The sequence below is a fragment of the Erythrolamprus reginae genome, chromosome 8 (genome assembly GCF_031021105.1).
Source record: "Erythrolamprus reginae isolate rEryReg1 chromosome 8, rEryReg1.hap1, whole genome shotgun sequence".
Lineage (NCBI taxonomy): Eukaryota > Metazoa > Chordata > Lepidosauria > Squamata > Dipsadidae > Erythrolamprus > Erythrolamprus reginae.
In genome coordinates, this window is record NC_091957.1 from 20405188 (window position 1) to 20427750 (window position 22563).

At 43.9% G+C, this 22563-nt stretch overlaps 1 protein-coding gene across 7 annotated transcripts; it reads left to right on the forward strand.

Annotated features, from left to right (window-relative positions):
• Nucleotides 1-541: 541 nt before the first annotated feature.
• On the forward strand, nucleotides 542-22253 carry CCNL2 (cyclin L2). Of its 7 annotated transcripts, XR_011559719.1 has the most exons (12): nucleotides 584-1004; nucleotides 6117-6191; nucleotides 7578-7687; nucleotides 8873-8993; nucleotides 11126-11190; nucleotides 12200-13057; nucleotides 15278-15377; nucleotides 16496-16600; nucleotides 17047-17185; nucleotides 18857-18977; nucleotides 19668-19760; nucleotides 20066-22253. XR_011559719.1 is itself a non-coding variant. In XM_070759138.1 (11 exons), exons 1-11 carry the CDS (start codon nucleotides 651-653, stop codon nucleotides 20436-20438), a joined length of 1773 nt encoding a protein of 590 aa, XP_070615239.1. In that variant the 5' UTR covers nucleotides 542-650; the 3' UTR covers nucleotides 20439-22253. The 7 variants fall into 7 exon arrangements, 6 of the variants coding, with proteins under 6 accessions (XP_070615239.1, XP_070615240.1, XP_070615243.1 ...); XM_070759138.1 differs by lacking the exon at nucleotides 12200-13057 and having other exon boundaries at nucleotides 542-1004; nucleotides 7461-7687; XM_070759139.1 differs by lacking the exon at nucleotides 12200-13057 and having other exon boundaries at nucleotides 549-1004.
• The last annotated feature ends 310 nt before the right edge of the window (nucleotides 22254-22563 follow it).

The window sequence follows — 22563 nt, forward strand, 5'->3', positions numbered from 1 at the left end:
TAGATTTAATTCTGCCATTTTTGGCAAGCAAATCCATTGAAACTGGGAATCCAGAACTTTGAATGTACCTGGGTCGTACCATCACAACGAATGGGGGGAGCCGATGGAGAAGTTCTTCCCCTTTTGAAAGGATAGAAAAATAAGAGGAAAGGTTATCAAAAAAAGCCTTTTCTTATTTCTCCGTGGAGGATATTTGGCAAAACGTAAAGCCGGCCGATTCCCTTCAACCGGCTACACTCGCCTACCACACTTCACCCCCGCGTTTTGAAGTGGTAGAGCCCAACGTTTCCTTGAGTAAAGAATCCCCCCCCGCGCACGCGCGTTGCATGACGGGAATCACCGATTGTCTCTCGCTCGCGCTCTCTTTCCCCTTCGTGCGAAACTTCCGCCGAGGAGTTGAAATTGAAAATTTCCAACGTTGCGTCACGCGAGGTGGGGGGGGGGAGAAAGAGAGAGAGGGGGGAAAAATGTTCTTTTGGCGCTGGCCAATGGGAAAGCCGAGGTCTCCCGAAGGCTGGCCAATCGGCGACGCCGCGGCCTCAGGGCGGAGTCGGGCTGCTAGCACGAGCCGGAAGCCGGGCGCGAGGAGACCGGAAGTGGAGAGGAATCCGTCGCTGAGGGAGCGGAGGTGGCGACGTCGTCCGGACAAGATGGCGGCGATGTTGGCGCCCGCGGCGGCTCCAGCCGGCTTCGGACTCGCCTCGGCGAGGTCGGCCGCAGCTTTGGTCGGCTGCTCGTCGTCTTCGTCGTCGTCGTCGTCTTGTAGCGGCGCCCAGGGCCATCTCCCGCCGCCACCCGCGCCGCCTCCGCCCGGGGCGATCCGCATCGGCGACCGGCTCTACTCGGGAGTGCTGCTCACTTTGGAGAACTGCCTCCTGCCTGAGGAGACGCTTCGCTTCACCCCTTCCCTGAGCAACGGCCTCGACGCCGAGACCGAAAATCAGCTCCGGATCACGGGCTGTGAGCTCATCCAGTCGGCCGGCATTCTCCTCAGGATTCCTCAGGTGAGAAAGGGAAGGAGGCCTCGTGCCTCGTTCGAATCTCTCGGGCCGTTGGGAGACGGTTAAAAAGGGGAGGGGGTCGAGGGGGAAAAAGCGGGGAACGTTAGTGAGGAGCCGGTTTGGACTGCAATGTCCATCTTCTGGGGAAGATGGCAGTTGTGTTCGGCCGGGATCTTAACGGATAAAAAAAAAAGTCAGTGTAGAAATAGAATTAAGTCAGTGTAGAAGCGGAACAAAATCAGTCTAGAAATGGAATAAAGTCAATGTAGAAATAGAATTAAGTCAGCGTAGAAATAGAATAAGTTAGTGTTTCTCAACCTTGGGTCCCCCTTGAAGAGGAGTGGACTACAACTCCCAGAATTCCCCATTTTCCAGCTTTCTGGGAGTTGTACACCCCTTTTCGAGGAGGACCCAAGGCTGAGAAACACTGACTTATTCTATTTCTACAATGACTTTATTCTATTTTTTAAAAATTCTGTTTAAGACAAGGGTAGGCAAAGTTGGTCCTTCTATGACATGTGGACTTCAATTCCCAGAATTCCTGAGCTGGCATGATTGGCTTGAGAATTCTGAGAATTAAAGACCATAAGTCATAGAAGAACCAGCTTTGTCTACCCCTTTTTTAAAGATCCTGGCCAACTACAACTCCCAGCTTCCCCAGAAAATGGGCATTGTAGTCCAAACATGCTCCTCACTAACTGCTTTTTCCTCCTCAATCTCCCCACCTCCAAATTACAACTACCATATTTCCCCCATTTTCTAGCTTTCTGGGAGCTGCAGTCCACCCCTCTTCAAGAGGGACCCAAGGTTGAGAAACACTAACTTATTCTATTTCTACACTGGCTTTATTCTATTTCTTTCTTTTTTTAATCCATTAAGATCCTGGCCGACTACAACTCCCAACTTCCCCAGGAGATGGGTATTGTAGTCCAACGTACTCCTCGTTCCCCCCCCCCCCACTCAGACCCCCCCTTTAGCTGCTGTTGCTCCCTTCCTGTTTATACTTTCAGTTAATTAAGATGCTTCTCTGCTCTTTTACTGTTTAGAATTTAATCATCTTTTTAAGTGATTAGATTAAGTGAGGGGGAAGTGTCCCTGAGAGATTGTTTTCCAAGTTGTTTTCTTCCTCTTTGCAACCTTATCTAGTGTAAAGAGAGCTGGGGACAATGGTCCCTATTAGCATTTTAAAAAGGAGGACTTAAGCCTGCCTTAAACCCTTTATGCAGATGCCTTAAACAACCTGGCCAGGATCAAAAAAGAGAGAAACAGTGCCTCTTGAGCACATGATCTACCTTCACCAGTGTGTGGGTTGTGCTGGATGGAGAGGGCATTGTTAACAATCCAAGCATCCTTGTGTTGTCACTGTAACTTAATCTCAAATAAAGAAAAAAGTTCCTCTAAGCCTATTTGTTGTACAGAAAGAGACAAAAATTAAGGTATAGTGCTGCTCTTTGGAGGAAGTTAGTATTAGATCATGCATTTGTGAAGGATGAGAGGCTGTTATGAAACTATGATTTGTGGACATGTACCATCTGTGCTCATTTTTAATAACAATGAGGGATTTTGTAGCTGCTGGTACTTTTAGGAACTAATTCCAAAATTTGGAATCTGAGGATATTCTGTTCAGAGTTGTCAGTTTCGATCTGTACAAATCCGGACCAGTACTGAACAATATTGAAACTTCAGAATGAAATTCAAAATTCCAAACAATCCTAGATTATGACTTGTATTATTATGTCATCAATGGTACTGACATGTACAGTACTAGTCTAATTCTCCTATATGATAGTCCTGTAGTCATTCAAAAGTTTTTCTTTGCTCAGCTAATTGAAATATAGTAGTGTTAGATTTCAAGTTTTGTTTCATTCTTTGGTTCATAGTTCCAAAATATTTTGGATGTGTATCACTGTGCAATACTGACCATAGGATGTTTGTCAGCCTTCTATGTACAAATGTGGTTGTGGACTTCTTGTTTGCATTTGTCATTATACAACTTTTTTTAATATAAAGTCTCCATATGAATTGGTCTAGAGTTTCCTGTTTGGACCACAAGACCTCCAAGGTCCCTCCAAATTTGTTTTTTATTTTTATTTATTTTGTCCAATACACAATAATACAATGAAGGTTATAGAGGATATAGTAGAGAAGAAATACGAGATATAGGAGAGACTATAGGACAGGGGATGGAAGGCACTCTAGTGCGCTTATGTACGCCCCTTACTGACCTCTTAGGAATCTGGAGAGGTCAACCGTGGATAGTCTAAGGGTAAAATGTTGGGGGTTAGGAGATGATACTACAGAGTACGGTAATGAGTTCCACGCTTCAACAATCCGATTACTAAAGTCATATTTTTTACAGTCAAGTTTTGAGCGGTTAATATTAAGCTTGAATCTGTTGTGTGCTCTTGTGTTGTTGTGGTTGAAGCTGAAGTAGTCTGACAGGCAGGACATTGCAGCATATGATCTTGTGGGCAATACTTAGATCATGTTTAAGGCGTCGTAGTTCTAAGCTTTCAAGACCCAGGATTGTAAGTCTAGTTTCGTAGGGTATTCTGTTTCGAGTGCAGGAATGAAGGGCTCTTCTTGTGAAGTATCTTTGAACATTTTCAAGGGTGTTAATGTCTGAGATGTGATATGGGTTCCAAACAGATGAGCTGTATTCGAGGATGGGTCTGGCGAAAGTTTTGTAAGCTCTGGTAAGTAATGTGAGATTTCCAGAGCAGAAGCTATGTAGAATTAGATTAACAACTCTTGAGGCCTTCTTAGCGATGTTGTTGCAGTGGGCTTTGGCACTTAGATCTTTAGTTATTAGTATTCCGAGGTCCTTGACTGAGTGGGGATTATCTGTGATAATTTGTTTATTAAATTTGTATTTGAAGTGCTTTTTCAAGAGGCAACTGAACTTTGTGTGGTTTTTCTTTGAAGACATTTCGCTTCCCATCCAACAAGCAGCTTCATCTCATAGAAAGTCCAGTTGCCTCTTGAAAAAGCGCTTCAAATACAAACTTAATAAACAAATTATCACAGATAATCCCCACTCGGTCAAGGACCTCGGAACACTAATAACTAAAGATCTAAGTTGTGGACTTCAACTCCCAGAATTCCTGAGCTAGCATGATTAGCTCAGAAATTCTGGGAGTTGAAGTCCAGAAGTCATAGAAGAGTCAACTTTGCCCACCCCTGATATAGATGACTGAGAATCTCCATAGACATTTGTTATTGATACTTATGTCACTAGATTGTGAGTCTTTCCACTTGAAGTCAAATAAAGGAAAAGGAATGTATAAATATAAAGTTATATTTAAACTGGAAGATGAAAGAACTTGGAATTCTCTTCTCAGGACAAAAAAACCAACACCCCCCTAGATATTTTAAAGTGTTAAAAAGAAGAATCTGTGTGGCATGCAGTGTTCTAAGTCCAGGAAGTCTTTAGGAACTTAGTACAAATGGGCTGCCCCTGAATTAGTTGTTTCTGCTTCCTTTTCTTCTCCAGGCTGATTAAACCTCAGGGCTTTTTTCTTTTCGTTTATTAAACAATTGAACATTCCCAGGTTTGTAAAAATAAAAACTTCTCAAGGGGGAGTCCTGATAAGGAAGCAAGGATGGGGGTAAAGGGGGGGGTAATATTTCTTTACCAGAAGTGTTCTAACAGCAGCTCAGGCAAGCCGGCATTCTGTTCCAGGAAATGTGTGTGATGCAACAGCCCTTTGGCCTGAAATGACAGCGATTCCCTCCCTCGCAATTCTTTGTTGTTTGCCAAGGAAACCAGCTGTTTACTGCTCTTTTTGAGGGCATACTGAATGACAGTAATTTGGAGCTACAACTCCCAGACTTTCACTCTGGCTGACTCATCCCCAAATTCCCTTTCCCATTGTTGAGGAATCTTGTCTTTGGTTTCTCTTCCAAACTGTCTCTTAGGCAGAGTGGGTTTTTAAATTGCCCCTTGGGTTCTTTTTTTAAAAAAAAAACATTGGGCCTTTGGGGCAATAAAGAGGCTTCCCCCTCTTTCATTTTTCAAAGAAAGGGGCGGAAGGCCATTCATTGAGTGTCTTCCACCTTAGAATCCCTTTAAGTTGTGTCTTGACACCAAACAAACAATGCCCTTTTCTCACTTGCCTGCTATTAGAAACCAGAAGTGATGAAAAGACAGGGCCGTCCTTTCAAATACATTAAATGGTTTCTCCCCCTCATTTCCTTGGACACTGGGAAGTATAACCTGTGCAATATGTGTGATTGCCAAAATTAAGTTCTCAATAGTAAAAGATATGGAGGACTCGGAATATTACAAAATTTGGAACTTACAATTGGTTGGAAAGGAGGAAAAAATAAAATAAATAAATGAAATATATAGAATTGTTAATACTCAATTTATTAATGGAAATGGCATTTTGTAAATAATATGAGACTATATCAGTTGCAACTGAGTTATAAAGAAAAGATACTCCTGGGGGGGGGGAAAGAATAGTAGAGAAATAATATAAGTTATACAAACCGTATTAATGTAACTTGTTGATATGAATTGCTGTGAGAGAACCCTAGGGGTTCTGTTAGTGTGTTGTTTAATGTATTTTTTATTTGGGGGGGGGTTGGTTTGTATTGTATTTTCTTGTTTTTTTAATGTAAATCTAATAAAAATATGTTTAAAAAAGGAAATAAGGAAAGATAAGGAAAAACGGTTACTTTGGAAGAGTTTTTCCCAAGTCAAGCTAGGTATAAAACAAACTTAGAAGACATTTTTTAAATTTATTTATTCGATTTTTATGCTGCCCTTCTCCTTAGACTCAGGGCGGCTTACAACATGTTAGCAATAGCACTTTTTCACAGAGCCAGCCTATTGCCCCCACAATCCGGGTCCTTACTTTACCCACCTCGGAAGGATGGAAGTCTGAGTCAACCTTGAGCCGGTGATGAGATTTGAACCACTGACCTACAGATCTACAGTCAGCTTCAGTGGCCTGCAGTACAGCACTCTACCTGCTGCGCCACCCCGGCTCTTTTTTGATGGGGGGAAATACAACTGCAGATTGTTTATAGATTCAGAGCTCATGTTCCATTTAATTTTTTTTATTGGAAGAGTATTAATATATATACTGCCTCTGCTTTTTTGTTTTCCAGGTGGCTATGGCTACAGGGCAGGTGCTATTCCAGCGTTTCTTTTATACAAAATCATTTGTGAAGCATTCCATGCAGGTACGTGGTTTGATATTTGAAACTGAGGGCGGGGGTGGCTGTAAACTCTGTTGCCATTTTGGAACATCAGAGTTTTTTCTGCTTAACATCTCAAGCTGACTTTTATTTTATTTTATTTATATGTCGCTCAACTCCCAAAGGACTCCAGTCGACATTACTGTTGATCTCGAATACAAATGTTTTCAGGCCTTGAGTTTTGTCTTAATATGAATCCATAATGTGTCATATTGACACTAAATTTGGAGTTGATTGAAATATATGTTCCTTTTACTTCACTGCTGACATTTAAAGATTGAGAAATTCTACTTTCTGCATCAGAAAAAGATGACTCACCGAAAAGATGCTTTTTTTTCTTTCTTTCCAAAAGTTATTATGAAAGCAAAAATGATGTCATTTAGAGGGGTTTTTTTGGAGTTTAACTGGGAGGAGCTTAATGATAAGGTCCCTTCCTGAATCTCAGTGGTGTGTAGAGTGAGTGAAGAGTTAACTTTTCAGATCCATAATGGCAGAGCCTTTTAAAAAGTAAGTCATTAAAGCCACAGTTGACCCCAAATTTCCATTGTTATGCGAGTGAGTTGCTAAGTGAATTTTGCCCTATTTTACGACCTTGGCACAGTTACTAATTGAGTTACTGCAGATCCTTTTTTTCTGAGTATAAGCTGCACATTTCCCCCCCACTCCTCTTAAAAGAGGGTGAAAACTTGGGTGTGTCTTATATACCAAATGTAGCCCTGCCCAGCCACCCCCACCTTTGGCCTCTGCCTCCCAGCAATTTGCCTCCTTCCAGCAAACAGCACAGAGAGCCCATTAGTACAAGCCACTGATGATCGACTTCCCAACCATCAGCTGATTTAGGCTGCAGGCAGGCAGCAATAGGCTGTGATAGTGAAAAAAACAGAATAAATCAGGGGGGAGGGGACGACAAACTACTAAAATGTTTAAAAGCCAGGGGAAAATCATGTTAAAAAAAACAACGGATCGCGCTGCTGGGCAGAGTCAAGCAAAAATGAGCATAACTGTGGCAACAACTTGCTTCCTCAGCTACCAATATTTCTCCACGGCTTAGCTGTTTGACGTCATCTACAACCGCGCCTTAACTAGATCGCAAGTTACAGGGAAATATCAGGGAATTTCAAAATGCTTTCCCCCTGGACCACCCTGTGTAAGTGTGAAAAACGGTCATAAGGGGACACAGTAACCCCAATCGCTAAAAGAATGGTTACACGTTGAGGATTACCTGTGAAATGTTTTCCCCCCGATTATGCTCAGAGACGAAAGGGCAGCTCGGTGCTGTTGGATGGGCTGCGTGAAGACCAGCTCAAAAACTCGGATCGTCCCAATGGTTCTCTCGCAGCTCAGAACGAAATTTCCGTTGTCTGTTCCCAGCACGTGTCGATGGCCTGTCTTCATTTGGCTTCCAAAATCGAAGAAGCCCCACGGCGCATAAGAGACGTGATCAATGTATTCCACAGACTTCGGTTACTGAGAGAGAAAAAGTAAGTCTGTAATATGATGGGCTTGGGGAGGGGGTTTAGTTCTTGCGGTTGTAGTTTGACCTCGCAACAATTCTTGTACAACTTGGTCCTGACACACACGCACAAATCCACTTGCCTTGCCTTTCCTGTGTCTGGCCACTTTTCCTGCATCCACTCACAATATGGGGGTGTTTTAAGGATCCCATTTTTCTTGGATTGTGGCTCCCCAGCCAATCCGGAAAGGGCCTTGCAGTGATTATACCCCCTCCATTCATGAAGGAGATGGTTGCTGGGATTCTTTTTATATCCAGGTTTTTCGCTCTCAATCTTGGCAAGAGGGAGGCTGCAATTCTGTTGCTAGAAGCAATATAATTGCCGAAGGCTATAACAGGAGTGAAACTTTGCATAGGAAGAAAATCTCACTCTGCGGCAGAAGGATCTGTTAAAAGACACCGGGGGGGGGGGGGGGGGGATTTGGGCTTGAAACTCACCAAAAGGATCCTGCAGGTTCCAGATGGAGAATTTAAACCTTTCTCGATCTGGTTCCCTTCAACTGTCAAGGGATATGAGGTGTTGTGTGGCCTGCCGACCACTTCAGCCGAATCGGAGGAAGAGGAGGCCTGGTTGTCAGGGCCAGCATCAAGGCAACCTGAGAGCTCCAAGGGGGAAGAGGGAATAGAGCTGTCAAAGAGAGAGAGAGAGAGAGAAGCAGAGCCTGGACCTTCTTTCAGCCCTCAGATGGAGAGTCAACAGCCCCCAGGTCTAGAGGTGGCTGATGAGAAAGAGGAGAAATGGCTGGGTCCAGTGTCTGATGCGCAGAAGGCAGAGGAGAGGAGAGCAGCGGAAATCTATGGACCAGTCTTTTGGATGGAAGAGCCACCGCTGTTAGAGAGGCCCCACCTTAGCTTTGGGGATAAAAGGCAGGGGGTGGAGATGAATGGATGTGGCAGAGAAGTATTCATCTCCCAGTCAGATGGTCTTATTAGCCTGTGGTGTGAGAGAAAGTTGTTAATAAAGGAATCTTGAGTTCGCTTCAGGGGGTTTGTTGTGTTTGGGGAGCTGGGTCAGAACATGAGGGCTGTGGCTTCAATCGAGCTGATTTTTCCATCCAGACTATACAAAAGCCTGGCATTAAGACTCCTAGAATGGCGTTAGGCTGTTGAGGTTTCGGCCAAGACCTACCTCCTTCCTTCCTTCTTCACGCAGGAAACCCTTACCCCTAATACTGGATCAAGAATACGTTAACTTGAAGAACCAAATCATCAAGGCAGAGAGGAGAGTTTTGAAAGAACTTGGATTTTGCGTACATGTGAAGCATCCTCACAAGGTTTGTATTGGGTTTCCTGTTTTTTTCTTCCTTATATATCTGTTGCCTGGGCAGACCAAAGAATCTGGGTCTCTCCCCCGCTCCCACCTACTCATTTGAAGAAATACCTCTTCAGGCCCACTGTTTCATGTGAGACTGAATGGATGGCTTCCCATTTAAGCGTTGATGGCCTTTCTATGTTAAGGATTGCTTGTTTCAATCCGCACGGCAGGAGTGTCTTTTGTATGTCCAGGTAACTCTAATTTTTTCAGTATCTCGTTTGTGCATCCAAATATTCCCAGATGCTCAAACCCTTGTGCAAGGGATTCTCTTGTTCTCTTTCTACTTCTCTGCTTTCCTGTGTGGCTTCCTTTACCCCCTTTCCCTTTGTTTTGGGTGGGTGGGTGGACTCAACAACATTCAAGTATCTATGAGAGTGAAACAAGCTGGCAACCCCAGGCAGTAAAAAGACTGTGTCTTCTTAATCCTGAGCCTTTTTGGTAAAGGAATCCTATCAGAGGTGGTTGAATTTACACTATGCCTCACAAACAGCCTGGCCTTTTGTCTCTTGATTATGCCAGGAAAAGGGCCCGAGGCTTTCCCACTCAGGCTCCTTGACAGCTCCCCAACCAAATTGCATCCCTAACTCTCTAATCTTTCTGATCAGAGCCCATAATGACATAATAAAGTCAATTATTATCAGTAAAGTCCTGATAAGTTTTCTTGGAAACGAGCATGGTGAGCGGACTGTTTATCCTAAACCTTGTCGGCTGGCCCATCACTCTGAGCTATGACTCGCTCACCCTGAACTTGAGTAGAATAGAGGGGAAGTGGGGGAAACCCCTGGATAAAATGTTTTTGCATTAATGAAATCTGGTTTCTCAGCTTCAGAAAGAAGGATATTTGCAGCCATAGTTTAGGGCTATCCTAAAAATAGGATACCAATTTAGGATACCCATCGCCCATGCACTGTTGCTCCTTGAATTTTAAAAATTTCCACCCTGAGTCCATCAGGAGATGGGTGGCCTATAAATTTAAATTTAAGTAAATAAAATAAATAATTCCTTTCTGATAATTTTTATTTTTAATACTGAGCCGTGGTTAGAATGCAGTATTATTATTATTATTTATTAGATTTGTATGCCGCCATTCTCCGAAGGGCAGGATAACTCGCTGTCAGGAATTCAATCCTGACTGGCTCAAAGTCATCTCGTCCTTCCGTCCTTCCAAAGTCCATAAAATAAGGACCCAGATTGTTGGGGGACGAGATGCTGACCCTGTAAACCGCTTAGACAGGATTGTGAAACACTGTACAAGTCTAAGGGGCTATTGCTTCTCAGAATTTAATATTCAGCTTCTGAATCAGTTTGAATGCCCTGACCCTTTTTCTCTTGGGCAGTTTTACTCATTTCTGGCCATGCTTCAGTCTTTTTTTCCAGCAATTTGTCCAGTTTTTGAGGTGGATACTGAAGGAGAGAGGAGTTCTCTCCAATTTTAACTTTCCTTTGGAACACGGGTCTCCAAACTTGGCAACTTTAAGACTTTTTATTTTTATTCCCATTCAGACATTGCTCACATATCTATCATTTCATTACTCATTCCATTCTTTTACAAAATCTTTACATATATTCTATATTTTTATCTTATTGCTTTATTAGTTCAAGGTTGCTTTTTTAACCATCCTCCCTTCCTATCTCATACAGCCCTTCTTACTTACATTCTTTCTAAACCCCCCCCTCTCCTTCTCCTCTTCCCTACTTCCTCTCCTGCCCTTTCTCCCCTATTCTTTCTCTTTTCTTTCTTTCTTTCTTTCTCCTCTCTTTCTCCTCTCTTCCCTTCCTCCTCCCTTTGCTATACTTTCTCTATGCTGGCTGGAGAATTCTGGGAGTTAGAAGTCCAAAAGTCACAAAGTTGCCAAGTTTGAAGAACCTCTGGGTTAAATGCTCAGGATTGAAAGCTTTGTTTTACGGGTTTTTACTTCTGACTCTCACTTCTCTGCTTCTGGAGGGCATATCTATATCTATATCTAGAATTAGCTGTGGCTCAGAGCAGCTTGACAAAAGAGCACCTTAGTTCAGCTGGCCTCCTCTCTAAATTAATACCTCTCTCCGCTGCTTGACCACGTGTATAACTCCGTCACCCGTATCTTCCAGATAATCGTTATGTACCTTCAGGTATTAGAAAGTGAACGTAACCAGCACCTGGTCCAGACCTCATGGTAAGTTGATGCTTCTTGTTTCTCTTGAGGCCAGCGGGGCAGTGGCAGGAATGTGTCATAGTTGGGGGCTGTGGTGCGCGTGCCCCATTGCCGTATCCATGGCCTTTTGTTTTTTTAAAAACCCCGGGACGCCACTTCTCGTCCCTCCGAGTGGACGGGCCTCTTTTCTAAAAGAGTCTAAAGACACGCGCTGTCTCTTTAAAGGGTAAGAGAGTGAATCTCTTCCTCTCCCCCCCCCCTTGCTCTTCCTTTCTCTCCTGTGGGAAATTTTGAGGGATATTTCTGGGCCTGGGGGGTGAGGGTGGAGGGAGAACAATCTGTGCTTGGAATGGGGATGCATTCCCCTCAAAAAAACACTCCCCTATCCCCCTTTGAAGCACTGGGAAAAAATAAACCTTGGAAGGGCACGAAAACAGCTTCTGTGCGCAATGTTTGCCGTTGAAAAAACAATTTGAGTCTTAATTCTAGGTGTGGGGTGGCAATCTATCAGTAGAGGTGTGGTCCCCTGGGGCTACTACCAGGCCATGGCCTATTTGAGTGGTGGGCCGGCGCATGCAAGCCGCCCAGGGGTCAGTGTACAAGTTGAAGGGCTGGTGAACACTCATACAGCCCAGTTCCCCTTTCCCACCTGCCAAACTGCAATGGTTTTGGGGCCTCTCTTTTAACACAGACCTTCTGGGTGATTAGTGGGCTCCCTGCCACCTTTACAACAGCCCCCCTGACAGCCCTGAACTTGCCCACATCCCCATTACCCCAGGTTTTAGATCCTTAAAATATCTCCGTTCTGTTCCCTGTTGGTATTTCTTTCTGAAATCTCAATCCTAGCCAGCCTGTCCTTGACCCCATTAGTAAGAAAGGGTGGCAGCAAACCTGTGAACCTTACCAGGGTGTAAACATTGATCTCAAAAAGAAAAAAAAAAGCAATTGTTATGAACTGTCTTGGCGTGACATTGAAAGAGGACCTGTTTTGACTTTTTCCTTTTTTTTCTCTGTACTCTTTTGATCGAAGGGTAGCCTCTGAGGGTAAGTGACTAAGACCACCTCTGCTGCCCACCCACAAATGGTGCAGGGAATACTGGCGTCTTCAGTCAAACCCCGAGCAGGCTCCAACAGAGAAAAGGCTGATTCTCTAGACAGGTGGTATGCGTCCGCTAGTAGAGTTTTAAAAACGAAACAAAAACTGGCCGAACTGCTGCTTGTTGGTTTTATTTTTTATTTTATTCCCTCCACCCCCTCCCACCCCTTTTGTTCCCAGTCTCTTTTCCCGTTTTTGTTTCCACACTATTTCCAAGACGGGCCTGTGTTAACTTACTGTCCAGGTGCTCTTGATGCTATCATGTTTATAGTTCAATGCAAATGTTTTGATTCAACTTGGCTATTTATTATTATTTTTTCTTAAATTGTTGCTGAAGTTTGGGGAGGGAGGGAGGAAAAGGGGTTCTAAACGCTGGACATTGCATCTGTAAATTTATTATGTTTTTGTATCGCATTGTAATTATCATTATTATTATTATTATTATTACTATTATTGTTATTTTTTAAAGGATGTCAACTTTCCTGACTTACACACATCTTATGGCTCAGGTGTTCTATTTGGGCTTTTGAAAAGCTGGATCTTCATTGCCTCCCAGCACAAAAGCCTTCAATTGTTGAATTAGAATGTTTGATTTTCTACTGGAATTATTGCTGTCTGATAAAGTGGGGAGGGGGGGAATAGTCCAAGATCTGATGTTGCATAACCACACTTTTCAGTTGTTTCCAGATGCTGTCCTTGCTCATTTAGCTCCTGTAACCCTGGGAAGCCCCCATAATTAGTTCATTTTGGTGTGCCTTCTAATCTAAACTTGAAGTTTAGCTCCATTCAAAGGTTAGTTCAACAACTGGTCCCATTCCTCTTTGTGGCTCTAGACTGGCATCGTCCAAGAACGGTTATTATCAAGCCTCCCTTTTCATTCCCTGGACCAGGGGTAGGCAAAGTTGGCTCTTCTATGACATGTGGACTTCAACTCTCAGAATTCCTGAGCGAAACATGCTAGCTCAGGAATTCTGGGAGTTGAATTCCACAAATCATAGAAGAGCCAACTTTGCCTACCCCTGACCTGGACTGTTTTTTTTCCATGCCCCAAGTCAGTCGAAAGATGCCATTCAGAACATTTCAGTGGACTTAAATACAAGTAGTCTTTGACATTTCAGTAATTCGTTTAGCGACTGTGCGAACTTATGACGGCACTGAAAAACATTGACTGCTACTATTATGCACGACTGTGCCAGCATGGTTATGTACTGCTCAAAAAAATAAATGGAACAATTAAACAACAAAATGTAACTCCAAGTAAATCAAACTTCTGTGAAATCAAACTGTCCACTTAGGAATCAACACTGATTGACAATCAATTTCATATGCTGTTGTACACGTTCAACTTTGTACAGAACAAAATATTCAACAAGAATATTTCATTCAGATGTAGGATGTGTTCTTTGAGTGTTCCCTCTATTTTTTTGAGCAGTTTATAATCAAAACTTAAAACCACTCAGCAACTGACTCCCCTATTCATGATGGTTGCGTGTTCTGAAGTCACATGATCCCCTTTTACGTCCTCCCGACGAGGAAAGTCAAGGAGAAAGCCAGATTCACGTAATGACAAGGCTACTGACAGAACTTAACTGCCAGTGATTCACTTAACTCTGGAAAGAAAGATTGTAAAACGGGGCATAAATTGATTCGGCGTCTCATTTAACAACAAATTTTAGGTTACTTGGTGGCGTTTGGGGGGGGGGAGGCATTTCCTGTTAAATAATTGTTGGTTTGCCTTCTCCCCTCCATCCACTTTGTTCTTCCATTTTTGCACCTGAGCCATTTTTTTTTCATCATTGTATACCAGGGATATGAAATGCTCCTGGTTCACTCATGCTTGTCTGTCGGGAGGGCGAGGCCCTGTCCACCTGCCCGGATGCCGCCATCTGTTTTTTTTTACTCTTGCGCAAAGCGTTTTGTGCATGCACAGAGGGTAAAAACCCAAATGGCAGCAGGTGGGCAGGCCATTCGCAACAACTGACAGGCACGAGCGAACCGGGAGCATTTCTCCCCTGTTATAGACCCACACGCAGGTTGAATAGGCAGATTCTTGTAGTAACAAAATGCAACTCAGAAATTACACAAAAACCATATGGTGTGCAAATCTTCGCAAGAAATAGGCAGGCACCCATAGCGTAATACCGCCTAGCTTCTAAACACCTAAATCCAGCAGATGACAACTTGGGGGGGGAAATACTTTTTTTTTAAAAAGGTAATGAAAATATGTCGCTCGCATTGCCTTGCTTGTCCCAGTGTGCGCAAAACGGATTGATCGAAGGAGGGTAGTGTGCTGTGTGTTTTTACTTCACTCTTGTGAACATTTGTTTTGAGAGACCTTGTCACAGCCGGGCGGCTAAGAACAGCCCAAGGAGAACCCAAAAGCCATGTTCGATTTATGCATCTCCGTTGGCAAAGGATGGACGTTTGTCTTTTTTCCTGGCTGATTCCTTGGAAACGGATTTGGGTCCAGCGGCTTTTCCCCCCAAACGGAGAATCTTCCCATCGGAAACGGGTGATGAAAGAGTCCAGCTGTTGGAAAAGTTCTGGAATTCTGCACCTCCTTCCTTCTCCAAAACCATTGAACCTGTTCCCTGCAGACTGCTCGTTCTTGCATTGTGGACACATTGTGGTGGTGGTGGGGGGTTTACAACTTTATGACTTGATCGCTGTAACCTTGTGCTTGGCGTAAGACCATCCTGGGAGATTATTAGCCGAGAGGAAAGTTAAAACAGGTTTCTCGTTCATAAAAACACCCACATGCAGTTGATAACCTTCCAGATCGATGTTTCTATAATTGATGCTCTTCTGCGAGAGGAAGTAGCTCGTTCCCTTTTTTTCCACCTTGTTGGGGTTCACAGGGTTTAGCTAGCAGGAAAAAGGTTAGCTCCATTTAATTGCAAAAAAAAAAAAGGATGCTTAGTACTGTACACGAAGTAATTTTGGGGGAGGGGAGGGGAGGGCAGGTTAGCAACTGTTTCTACTTCTTTTTCTTTTCCCTCCCAATTATCTCAGGAATTACATGAACGACAGCTTAAGGACGGATGTTTTTATGAGTTATCAACCGGAGACGATTGCTTGCGCCTGCATTTACCTTGCGGCTCGGACACTTCAGGTCAGTGTGTTAAAAATAAAAATTAGACCTTTGTATTGCCGAGCAGGATTGCTACTTTTTAGTGAATTGTTTTTACCACTGAGAAGAGGCATTATTTGCTAAAGCACCAGAAGGGCAAGGCAAGAAGCAGTGGGTGGGAAATGAAACAAGGAGAAGCAGCCAACTAAGGTCAAATTTAATGACAGGACAATTGGAATGGCTTGCCTCCAGAAGTTGGGGTGCTGCCAACAGTGGCCGTTTTTAAGAAGAGACTGGACATCCATTTGTTTAAAATATACTGCTTAAAAAATAAAGGGAACACTCAAATAACACATCTTAGATCTGAATGAATGAAATATTCTCATTGAATACTTTGTTCTGTACAAAGTTGAATGTGTACAACAGCATGTGAAATTGATTGTCAATCAGTGTTGCTTCCTAAGTGGATAGTTTGATTTCACAGAAGTTTGGTTTACTTGGAGTTATATTGCGTTTAAGTGTTCCCTTTATTTTTTCGAGCAGTGTAGAATAGGGCTGTGATGGCGAACCTATGGCACACGTGCCACTGGTGGCACATTCAGCCATATCTGAGGGCACACGAAGTGTTGCCCTATGTCAGCTCCAGTGTGCATGTGTATGCTGGCCAGCTGATTTTTGGCCTTGGAGAAGGCCGTTTCGCCCACCGCAGGCTTCAGTGGGCTTTCCTGAAGCCTCTCGAAGGCACCAAACAGCCCAATGGGCAAACCAAAAGTCCATTTTTCTGAAGTTCTGGTTTGCCCATTGGGCCATTTTTCACCGTCCCCAGGCTTCAAGGGTCTGGGGGTTTCAGTGAGGCCTGTGTGCTGGTGTTGGTTGTCTGCATGCGTGGTGGGAGGGCATGGGTGTGGCCTTCCCTCCAAGTGGTTAGAATGCAGTACTGCAGGCTCACTGCCGACTGCCAGGAGTTCGATCCTGACCAACTGGCTCCAGATTGACTCAGCCTTCCATCCTTCCGAGGTGGGTCAAAGGAGGACCCAGATTGTCAGGGGCAAGAGGCTGGCTCTTGACAACCGCTTAGGGCTGTAAAATCACTGTGAAGCGGTATATTAGTCTTAAGCTCTAGTGCTAGTTGACGAACGGCCGATGCCTTTTCTTTGCAGATTCCTCTTCCAAACCGTCCTCACTGGTTTCTTCTCTTCGGGGCTACGGAGCAGGAAATTCAAGAGGTCTGCCTGAAAATTTTAAAGCTCTACTCCGTCAAGAAGGTCAGTAGCTGCTTCTGGGGTGTGGGGGACAGGTTGGTGAAATGGGAGGCCACAGACTCCCTTCTCTCTCCTAGATCAATTTGGTGGCTGGGAAGGCTAACCTTCCTGCCCTTCCAGCGGACCTTCTCATCCAGCCTGCACTGGGGTGGGGTGGGGAGGAGGAATATAGGTCATCCTTGGCTTACAGCTGAGCCTGAAATTTTTCGCTGCTAAGCAAGACGGTTGTGAAGTGAGTTTTGACCCATTGTACAACCTTTCCCGCCAACTAAGTGAGTCCCTGAAGTTGTTCACTTAATGGTACGATTGTGATGTTGTAAGTCAAGGACTCCCACTACGTCATATCCCTGGGTCCTTTTCCTTGCCGTCCGCTTGCCCCTTCCGCGCAGCCTTTTCGGCTAAGCCATGGTTGCCCTAAAGCCTGGGCTCTCTCCCTTTTGATTCCTCAGGTTGACCTGGCCATCCTGGAAAGCCGGGTTGAGCAGCGGAGGCTGGCGTTGGAAGAGGAGAAAGCTCAGGCCAAAGGCCTCGTTCCAGATGGAACACCGAATCTCGCACTGTCGGGGTTTTCTCCTGTCCCCAAACCAGGTGGGTGTTTCCTTGCCTTAGAATAACTTGTCCCATTGGACCTGCACTATTTGGCGTTGTGGCTGGTCCACGTCTGTCTCAGCTGGTCACGGATTTCTAGGGCCAGGAGAGGGATGCATATTGGTATCCTATGCCAGTGTCCTTGTTACCGGAGTCTGAGAATGACAGTGATGTGGGGTCAGAAACAGGATCAATTAGAGACGGTAGACCCCCAGTTAGAGTATGCACAGAGTCGGAGGAAGAAGATGACTTAGAGGATGAACTCCTGTTAGATATAAGAGTCAGGAGAATGATATTCAGGCAAGAATATCTGAGAAAGAAAGGGTCTTGGCATTAGTAGCTCCAGGGAACACTTAGCCACGCCTGGTCCCTATATAAGGGACAGTCTGGGGATAAGTGGGCATGGCGAACAATGTTTGTAAAAGATCGTGGCTGTTTGTAAACGGAAGCTGAGAGAGCATTTTCTGATTCCAGAGCTCTTTCACTCATTCAGTCTTCCACGAACTGTAAGTCTGGTCAAACAGCCAGAATCAATTCAAAGACAAATTAATGACTCTTTGGCGCTCAGCCTGGATTACTCTTATCTTGTCATTCATCCGGGAACTCTGCCTGCCTGAACTAATTAGAGTTAGCTATTTTTATGCCTGAACGTTTTTTCAACCGATGCTCTTGATATGATCATCTTTTGAGCGCGTGTGTCTTTTTATTCTAATCGTTGACCTATCTAGACAGAACAATTGTCTCGCATTAAAATGAGATTTTTGTTGCGTAAAGCTCCCAAGAGGGTCTCCGCTTCCAATATACAAGACATAAACATAAGCAGGAATGTCCTGAGCATAGGAGGGAATAGTAGAGTTGTCTAAAAAAAACCCCTAGCCATCAGTTCTGGGGATGTGTGGGTTAGTAAGTTTCCTCAGCTTCTCTTTGACTTCAGACCAACAATCGATTTTGCGATTTGCTTGGTATGTATGTGTGTATGATAGCATAGCTTAATTTAAGGGTTTTTATTGATGAATTTAATAGTGGTTTTACTGGTTTTTACTGTTTTATATTTGACTTTTATTTTGTTATTGTATTATTTTTTTTTTGTAAGCCGCCCTGAGTCCTATGGGATTGGGCGACATATAAGTCAATTAAATTAAATCTAGTAGGCAATGCCAACAATTGAGTAAACAGCACCCCAATGAAGAAACTGCCAAAGGGCCATCAGTATGACAGCCCAACCAAAGAATCCCAGGCCAGACACCAGAATATAAACACAGAGAAAATCCCATTCCTTACTAGCACTGATGACGTTACCTGGTTGGGTAATGAATCGTCTGCAAGAAAACAAACAAGCTCAAGGACCCTGAGCTACAAATATTCTCTCTAATTTGTTCTATTTTGAAGTGCCTCTTCTTTGACCTAGCTGTTCGTCTCTTGACATGTTCTGGCCCAGAAGAATTTGTAAATGGTCACCTTGTCAACCCAGTAGCAGTTGGAGGGTTTATTGAACAGAATCCCGGCTGGATTTACGGCCTTTGTTTGGGTCCCAGGATGAGTCATGTTTTTGGTTTCCCGGGGGTTCTTTTTCCTACCTCACAGCCAAAGAATTGGGCAACGCTTGCCTACATTTCTAACGCTTCTGGATTGGCTGGGTTTCCTGACCTCTTATCTCTTGTCCTTCTCCAGAATCTCCCAAAGATGCCAAAGGCAACGTTAAGCCTTCTCCGCTTCCTGTGCAGGCGGTCAAAAACGCAAAGAGGAAGATGGAAGGGATGAAGAGATTGAGGTCCAAGAGTCCGATTAATGGGTAAGGTTTCGGGCTGGAAGTTTTCCTCTTCTTAACAGGAGTCATTTTGGGGAGGAGTTTCCCTCCACCAATTTGAATCTCTACCCCCTCACCCGTGTCTTTCTCATACTTTCTCTTTGTGTGTGTGTGTCTGTTTTTCTCTCTGTGTGTTTGTCTTTCCCTCTGTCCCTCTGTTTCGCTGTGTCTCTGTCTCTGTGTGTGTATGTGTGTCTCTGTCTCTCTCACACACACACACACTTTCTCTGTGTGTGTGTCTGTCTGTCTCTGTCCCTCACTGTGTCTCTCTGTGTGTTTGTGTGTGTGTCTCTCTCTCACACACACTTTCTCGGTGCATGCCTCTGTCTTTGTCTCTGTCTTGCTGTGTCTCTGTCTTTTTCTGTATATGTGTGTGTCTCTCATTCTCTCACACTTTCTCTTTCTTAGTGTGTGTTTGTGTGTGTCTGTCTCTCTCCCTCTCCTTCTCTGCCATTCTTAAGATTTGTGGATTTCAGCTCCCAGAATTCTCTGGCCAGCCTTGGGGAATTGTGGGAATTGAAATCCACCCACCTTAAAAGAGCCTTGGTTGGGGAACTTTGCTGTCATGAGATCCTATTTTTAAGATTGTCCTCTGCCGTGAAAGTTTATCGTTTAACTGGAGGGGGGGGGAGACCCTATCCAGAGCATCAATTCCATTATTGTTTGACTCCGCAGCGTTCAGAAAGGGCGCGAGAGCAGGAGTCGCAGTAGAAGCAGAGACCAGAGCTATTCCCGATCCACGTCGCACTCCCCTTCTCCCAAAAAGAGGTAGGCTGCTGAAAGGCTGGAGTTGCCTTGTCAGTTCTACTGGCGGTTACTTTTAGCAACACAAAGTCTTTCCTGATAAGCTTTATGCTTAAGACCTTAAGACTGTATTCATTTTGTATATTTTGAGGAAGATACGGATTGTTTTTTAAGGGTTTTGTTTTCCATTGATTCGGGGTGCAATGTTTCTATATTTTCATTTTATTTGGGTACGCAAGGAAGGAGTTTTCAACGTTTTTAAAACCTGCCTTGGCGCAGCAGCTACAGCTAACCTGTCTTCCTCTTTTCCCCTCTCCCACTCACTGCAGGAAAAGCGAAAGCTATTCCACCTCCAGCTGCTCCAAGTCGCACAGCCGTTCGAGAAGCCGCAGCGACTCACCTCCCCACCAGTTCGGCCATGCCGCCTCCAGCGGTTACCAAAGCTCCAAAATGCGAAGCTACAAGAAGGACAAGGGGTACAAGTACAGCTCCCCCAAAGCCCGTAGGTCCCGCAGCCGAAGCTCCTCCAGATCCCGCAGCCGTTCACGAGAACGGGAACGGGAGCGCTCCGAGCACACCGGCAAGTACCGGAAGAAGAGCCACTACTGCAGGGATCAACGGCCTGAGCGGCACCACCCGTACGAGAGGCCGAGCCATCGCTACGAGAGGGATCACACCGGCCACAGCCGACACCGGAGATGAATTTAGACCACACAGCCAAAGCTTCCCCCCATATCCTGTCCTCAGCCAAGCCCCTCTTTTGCCTAAGGCCAGACTCTGGAGCCTTACAAACAGTCTTGACTACTAGTTAAGGGCACGGACCCTAAATAATGAGGATTGAGGGGCTGTTTGACTGTTCCCCCCCCCCCCTTTGTCTTGATATAGGGCTGTTGCTCGTCTGCTAGATTTTGTCTCTGCTTCCTGCTGGTTTGTGATATCCCTTGGAACTGTTCAAGCAGGATTGTGGCCTGCATCGGATTCTATGGAGGAGAACCTCAGGACACTGTTTATAGAGGGTTGAGATTTCCCCCCTACTTCCCGATTCTTAAAACTTAAATTTCTTTCTCTCTCACAGAGGATCTCGGAAGGTCACTCCCCAACAACATTTTGCTTGGTGCTAACAGCATTTTCCTTTCTGTTCTCTCGTCTTTTTTTTCTTACAGTGAACCTGTTTGCATTGTTACAGAAAAGGAGATTTCCAGATTCTTAAAATCTAGTGCCTATATTAGGCGATTGCGGAGGGAAGAAGTATCTGATGCTAAAACGGGAAGGATGGAGGAAAAGCTTTAAACCCTTTCAAAGTGCAAATGTGTTTCAAGTAATTTTTGGAACTGGGAACTCGCATCCTGAGAATGCAAATGTTTACGTTCCTTAATTGGAGGTTTTTCTCCCCACAGGCCTACTTATTATTATTATAGTTGTTGTTATTTTTTTTATCCAAAACAGAAAGAACTTATGGAATAGTATTTAAATTCCACGTGTTGAAAGTGGGTTTTTTTTAAAAAGAAAAAAAAATTCCTGGTGCTGGTCACCAATTCCAAGCTGTGGATGATTTCATAAAGCTTAAAACTTTTACGTGGTTTAGTTAATTAAAAAAATTTACTCAGGATCTTTTCAAAAAGTCTGAAAGAAATGATTGTTTTTGTCTGTTTTTAGCTTGCTGAAGAAAAATGTGTTTATATTAAAGAGAGAAATGTGGGCAGCACCAGAATATCCGTTTTAGTGGTATATCTGTGCTGTCCTCCTGCTCCTATAGTTTCATTTCATTAAAGTATTTGATTTTATATTTAAATGTTTGGGCTTGGGCTCTTCAACCCTGTATTGAATAGCTGTTTAAATTTCTGATATGTTTTCTTTCCCCCCAGTACCAGATTTTTACTGGTTTTACTAATTTGTCTTTTATACAAAGCAGAATGTTGACGCTTGGTGTCAAATTGGATCCAGGGGGATATAGTTTTGGCTTCTGAAAAGTTTTTTTTTAAATAACAGTGCACTTTGCCTTAATGTTTTATTATCCAAAAAATATTTCCACACTGCCAAGTGGTTCTCCCGCATAAAGCACATAGCAACAATTCATAACAGATAATTGGCCTTGGCTGTTGCTCCAAAACTACGGAAGTTGATTTGGTTTTACTTTTTCTTCCCATTTATTTTTACTGTGGAAGAGGAGAGCTGTGTGGATGGATCAGAGGGCTGGAAGAAGAGCTGTTGTTGGGGGAAAAAAGGAACGACAGTTTAGTGTGGTGTATGAACTTGGCGTGGCAGCTTCCAGACATTTGGTGAAAGATTCGCCCTCTAATAAGCCGGTGGGATAACAACCTTTTTGAAATGTATACAACTCCACTTCCAAGCACGAAGCCGAACGTTCTCCAGCAGTGCACTTTGAAGAAGTTCTCAATCTCAAGATTCTTGACTTGGAACAGACAATGTGAAAATAATTTATTCTACTAGTAAAGACTTTTGGTTATTTTCTAGGTTATTTTTTAATCTCTCAATAAACTTCATTTGGTTTTACAATGTGCATTCTACTAAATGACTCTACAATGTGCATTCTACTAAATGACTCTTAAATCCCAATTTTCCCCAGACATACTCTTATTGCTGCCAGGGAGGACACTATTACAGTTATTACAATCAGAGACCAGAACAAACAAAACACCCAGCAGATATACAATCAAAAGTTATAAAACAAAATAATAAATAACAGACAAAATCTATGATGAAATCTGGTCTGTCAGTTGCACATGGTCATTGTCATTTAAATTAGCTATGGTGGACTTGTTTTTTAGAAGTTCTATCTTCAACACTAGTATTGGACGACTTAGGA